Source organism: Elaeis guineensis, chromosome 1 (genome assembly GCF_000442705.2).
Source record: "Elaeis guineensis isolate ETL-2024a chromosome 1, EG11, whole genome shotgun sequence".
NCBI lineage: Eukaryota > Viridiplantae > Streptophyta > Magnoliopsida > Arecales > Arecaceae > Elaeis > Elaeis guineensis.
The window spans coordinates 98,294,180-98,298,939 of NC_025993.2; the positions used below are offsets into that span (position 1 = coordinate 98,294,180).

The window sequence follows — 4,760 nt, forward strand, 5'->3', positions numbered from 1 at the left end:
ATGCGCCAATTGGATGGTCAGCTTGGACGGCTTGGCAGGATGGGGCCATTTCTGTTATTTGGACACCAACGATGGGCAATTCGTCCGGAAGCTCAGATCTCGGATCGCACGGAAATCCCAAGGCCAGTACCGCTGCCCCTCCCACGCCGGCAAGCGGCCGTTAAGTGACTTTTCCCCGGTTTGACGGTAACGGCACCGAATACGAGCCAATGACCATCATCCACGTCACCGTCCCATCACATCTCGGAGTACGGAAAACGTGTTGCGGAGATCGGATGGCTCGAGATCTCGTCTCCCGCCCATCGGACGGTCTCCATGCCCTCTTCTGGAGACTTCGAATCGGAAAACTGCAAGAGAGAGAGAGAGGGGGAGAGAGGGAAATAAATGAATATGATAAATTAAGAAATAAACGGAGATCGTGATTTAACCACGGTTAGTATTTTTAACCCCGATGGTCGCCGGGGGAGTTAAAAAGGGGAGAAGATTCGGAGAGAGTGAAGGAGAGAAAGCGAACGCGAGAGAGAGAGAGAGAGAGAGAGGAAGGGGAGGGTGGGGGGGATTCGGAGGAGAATCTGAGCTGTTGTGTCTGCGCGTGATCGGATCTGCGCCGTCGGTCGTCGTCTCTCCGGGGGCGGGGAGGCGGACGGCGTTCTGCCGGGCGAGCTTGGCCTGCTTCCTGACCAGATCCGAGACTCTGGTGAGTTGGATTCGGAGTCAGTCTAGAGTTTACTTCTATTCAACTGGAATCGGTCCAAGAGCGAGTTCTTTATGGAATCATTTCGTATTTTTTTCTTCCGATCGTACTGGAAGGGCAGTGACTGCTAGATTGTTGATTTTCGTGAATTGTTTGGCGATTTTGAGGATTATTTACGACTCTGTAAGGGTTTTTATGGCGTTAATTTGATTCACGGGAGGTAATGGTAGGGGATGATTTGATTCGTTGAGTTTGAAACGTGATTCAGTGATTAGTTTGAGGGATTACTCAGAAAATCTGTTAATCTTATAAATACGTTCATCTCCTTCCGAAACCTTCATTTTTTCCTTCGCAAAAAGGTATTTCGTCATGTTGGTCCGCAAGCAAACGAAGGTTAGTGATCCAGGCATTTGGAAATGATGTAGAAAATGTGCATGAATTTCTCTTTAATTTTTTGTGCACAATTTTTTTTTCTTTTTTCGATACAATCACTGGAAATTTATTCTTTTCATTCTTTTTTGTATGACTTTGTGGAAATCTCGTTTTTTTTTTTTTTTGAAATAATTGTGATTCTTCGTAGTTATTTGGTGAATGTTTAACATTTATCTGTTAACAGTTTAATATGGTTCTTCTACAACGATATCAGGCATCAGTAGAGCGCTCTCGGCCACCCCCTCTTCTTCTTCTCTCCCTCTCTCTTCCCTCCCGCCCCTAAAATTCTTTCATGTCGTGATTTATGATATTTTTTTCTGGATTATTAGTAGAATATGCAACAGATAATTGCGTCCTTGATCTGTTTATGGTATGATAGTTTGTCAGGTTTTGCATCTTTTCTTTTTTGGCGTGTTGCCTTACTTTACCATGGAGGTTTGAACTAAAGGAGGATTTCTTTTGCATCAGAGCCTTTGTACTATTTTAGATCATTAATGGATTACATACCAAAAAACATCATTAATGGATAGAGTTTTCCTTTTTCTCCTTTAAATCTTGTTGATAAATCCACAAGTGATTCATGCTGTGTAATTAATATTCGACCTGTTTCCTGTCTCTCCTTTACTGGCTTTGTAGCCATAGAAATGAAGTTAAAAAGATGTTTTTTTGTTTCTTTTTTTTATGATTTTCTTTTCTTTGATGTTTCTTTCTTCGTCTCCCTTATACTCTCTCCTCATCGCTTCCCTTCCTTTTTCCTTCGTCCGCTAACACCACTTTTCATTTCATGAAAAAGCAAAACTTTTTTGTAAAAAAACTGCTGTATTAATTATTTAAATTATATTGTGTAAACTAGCAAGACTGTAAATGTTGATGATTCGATGTATCATGAGGTATAAATTTTGGGTTGCTAATAATTATAATGATTAACCACTTTTCTTCTACAGCGTTCCGTTCATTTGATTCATCCATCTTCTGAAAAGATGGCTTCCCCGTTGTAGGGGAGGCGCGCCATCTCCACCCATACTTCCTTCACCACTTGCTTTCTGCTTCTTCTGTCGTGAGGCCAACGGTCACTATTTGATAACCTTGTAGTTGCTACATGATCAATTGTGCTCCACATCTTCCTCTCTTTGTGACCGCATCAGCCTTGGTGTTTGGCGTGGGCACAAGAGAGAGGAAAAGGAAGAAGAGGAGCCTCTGCTGCCTCGGACAGTGAATACCATGTCTCCTAACTTGGATAGCCCTGTCCAGACCCAGATGGCAGTTGCAGTCTTGAATCGCGCCCACAGCAGTGAATACCATGGGAACAAGAAAAGTGAGGGAAAGCCTGCAGGGAGGAGACGTGTGTTCGTCCAAACTGACACTGGCTGTGTATTGGGTATTGAATTGGATCGTGGAGACAATGTCCACACTGTGAAGAGGAGGTTGCAGGTAGCCCTCAATGTGCCTACCGAGGAGAGCTCACTCACATTTGGTGATCGTGTGTTGAAGAATGATCTTACTGGGGTTCAGAATTGCCCGTTACTTCTCACTAGGAATTTCCTTCACAGGAGTTCCTCCACCCCATGTCTCTCTCCCACTGGAAAGGACCTCCAGCAGAGAGATCGGAGTGGTCCAATTGAAATCTTGGGGTGCTCAAGCCACTGTTCTCGAACAAAACAGCTGGTCAAGGATGCAGTGAAGGCTATTAAAAGTGGTGTTGACCCCATCCCTGTTCATGGTGGGCTTGGGGGTGCCTACTACTTCAGAAATAGCAGAGGTGAGAGCATCGCCATCGTGAAGCCTACGGATGAGGAACCATTTGCACCTAACAATCCAAAAGGTTTCATTGGGAAAGCCCTTGGACAACCAGGCCTGAAAAAGTCTGTGCGTGTTGGTGAGACAGGGTTTAGGGAGGTTGCTGCATACCTCCTGGACTATGATCACTTTGCCAATGTTCCTCCAACAGTCTTAGTCAAGATAACCCACGCAGTGTTCCATGTCAACGATGGGGTCAATGGTGCGAATGGTAAGGCTCATGACAAAAAGTCTCAAGCTGTCAGCAAGATTGCATCATTTCAGCAGTTTATCTCTCATGATTTTGATGCTAGTGATCATGGGACCTCTAGCTTTCCTGTTGCAGCAGTGCACAGGATTGGTATACTTGATATTAGAATCTTCAACACAGACAGGCATGCAGGGAACCTTCTGGTGAGGAAGCTTGTAGATGGAGCTGGTAGATTTGGAGCTCAGACAGAACTCATTCCAATAGATCATGGACTCTGCCTGCCAGAGAGCTTGGAGGATCCTTATTTTGAATGGATCCACTGGCCACAGGCATCAGTACCTTTCTCTGACGATGAACTTGAGTACATTGCTAATCTTGATCCTGTTAGAGATTCTGACATGCTTCGGATGAAGCTGCCTATGATCCGTGAAGCATGCCTCCGGGTTTTGGTCCTTTCCACAATTTTCCTCAAGGAAGCTGTGGCATTTGGGCTTTGTCTCGCAGAGATTGGTGAGATGATGAGCAGGGAGTTCAGGTGTATGGAAGAAGAGCCTAGTGAGCTCGAGGTTGTATGCATTGAGGCACGGAAATTGGTAGCTGAAAGAGATGTATTTTCTTCAGAAGCTGAACCAGTAGATGAAGATGTAATCCAGTTTGACATTGATTGTGAAGATAGTGGTCTGGTGGTGCCAAAAACACCACCATCATACTATTTTGGGTTGAAGGGGGGAAGTTCCAGAAACCTGCTGTCGAAACTAGAGGAGAGCTTGGAGGAGGAAAGCAATGATGACGGTGAAAAGAACAGTGTGGAAGAAGTTACTTGCTTCCTGCCTGCTAGCAATCAGTTTCCAAAGGTTTCAAAGTTGTCCACATCATTGAAGGGCGTGAGCCTTACCGACAAAACCCAGCGGTATCTGGATGGTGTTCCAAAAGGGAATGATACTACAGTTAGGACTAACAATAGTGGTGGTGCTAGTGGACTTCAGAGTGGGAGCAGGAGGAGTGCAAATGAGCAGTTGCCTGCAAGCATGAGCTTTGTGAAACTGTCAGACATGGGGGAGGAAGAGTGGGGGATGTTCCTTGAGAAATTCCAGGAGCTGCTGCATGGAGCATTCCGTGACCGGAAGTCTGGAGCTGCTGGCCAGAGGCAGAGGCAGAGGCTAGGCACTTCTTGCCAGTTTTGAGTAGGAGATAGATCAAGAGAATAGGGACGATGGCTGTCCGTTCTGTTGCAGTTGTTATTTGTTGTGCCCTTACTGGTAGCTGTAAAGAATGGAGAAGGGGGTTTTAAGAATAAGACCATCATGGTTTGGGACTGACAAGAGGGTGATATGTGTTAAGGGATGAGGTGGAGGTGGTCGCGCTTATGTATATATCTTTCAGCTCTTTGTTAAATATCAGTTACGTGGAGGAGGCGAGTGTGATTGGCTATCTTGTTCTTTTCCTATCATTTTATGCCTTTATTAGACGATGGTTATTAAAAATAAACACTTAGAAAATGTCTGTACATCTGCTTTTATATCTTTAGGATGCCCTTGTTGTCTGTTATTTTGAACATATATGGAGGCCTATACCAGGAGCGACTGTTGTTGGGAGACATTCTTGTGTGTTCATTAGATGATTCTATTCCTCCAGGGTTTGAGATCA

At 44.6% G+C, this 4,760-nt stretch overlaps 1 protein-coding gene across 1 annotated transcript; it reads left to right on the forward strand.

The window, feature by feature from the left end:
* The first annotated feature begins 505 nt into the window (after nt 1-505).
* On the forward strand, nt 506-4,760 carry LOC105061076 (phosphatidylinositol 4-kinase gamma 7). Its single transcript, XM_010945027.4, has 2 exons — nt 506-697; nt 2,071-4,760. Exon 2 carries the CDS (start codon nt 2,348-2,350, stop codon nt 4,295-4,297), a length of 1,950 nt encoding a protein of 649 aa, XP_010943329.1. The 5' UTR covers nt 506-697; nt 2,071-2,347; the 3' UTR covers nt 4,298-4,760.

Excerpts from the sequence above, each read along its gene's own strand:
- LOC105061076 (XM_010945027.4), top strand. The coding sequence starts at position 2,348 with ATGTCTCCTAACTTGGATAGCCCTGTCCAGACCCAGATGGCAGTTGCA.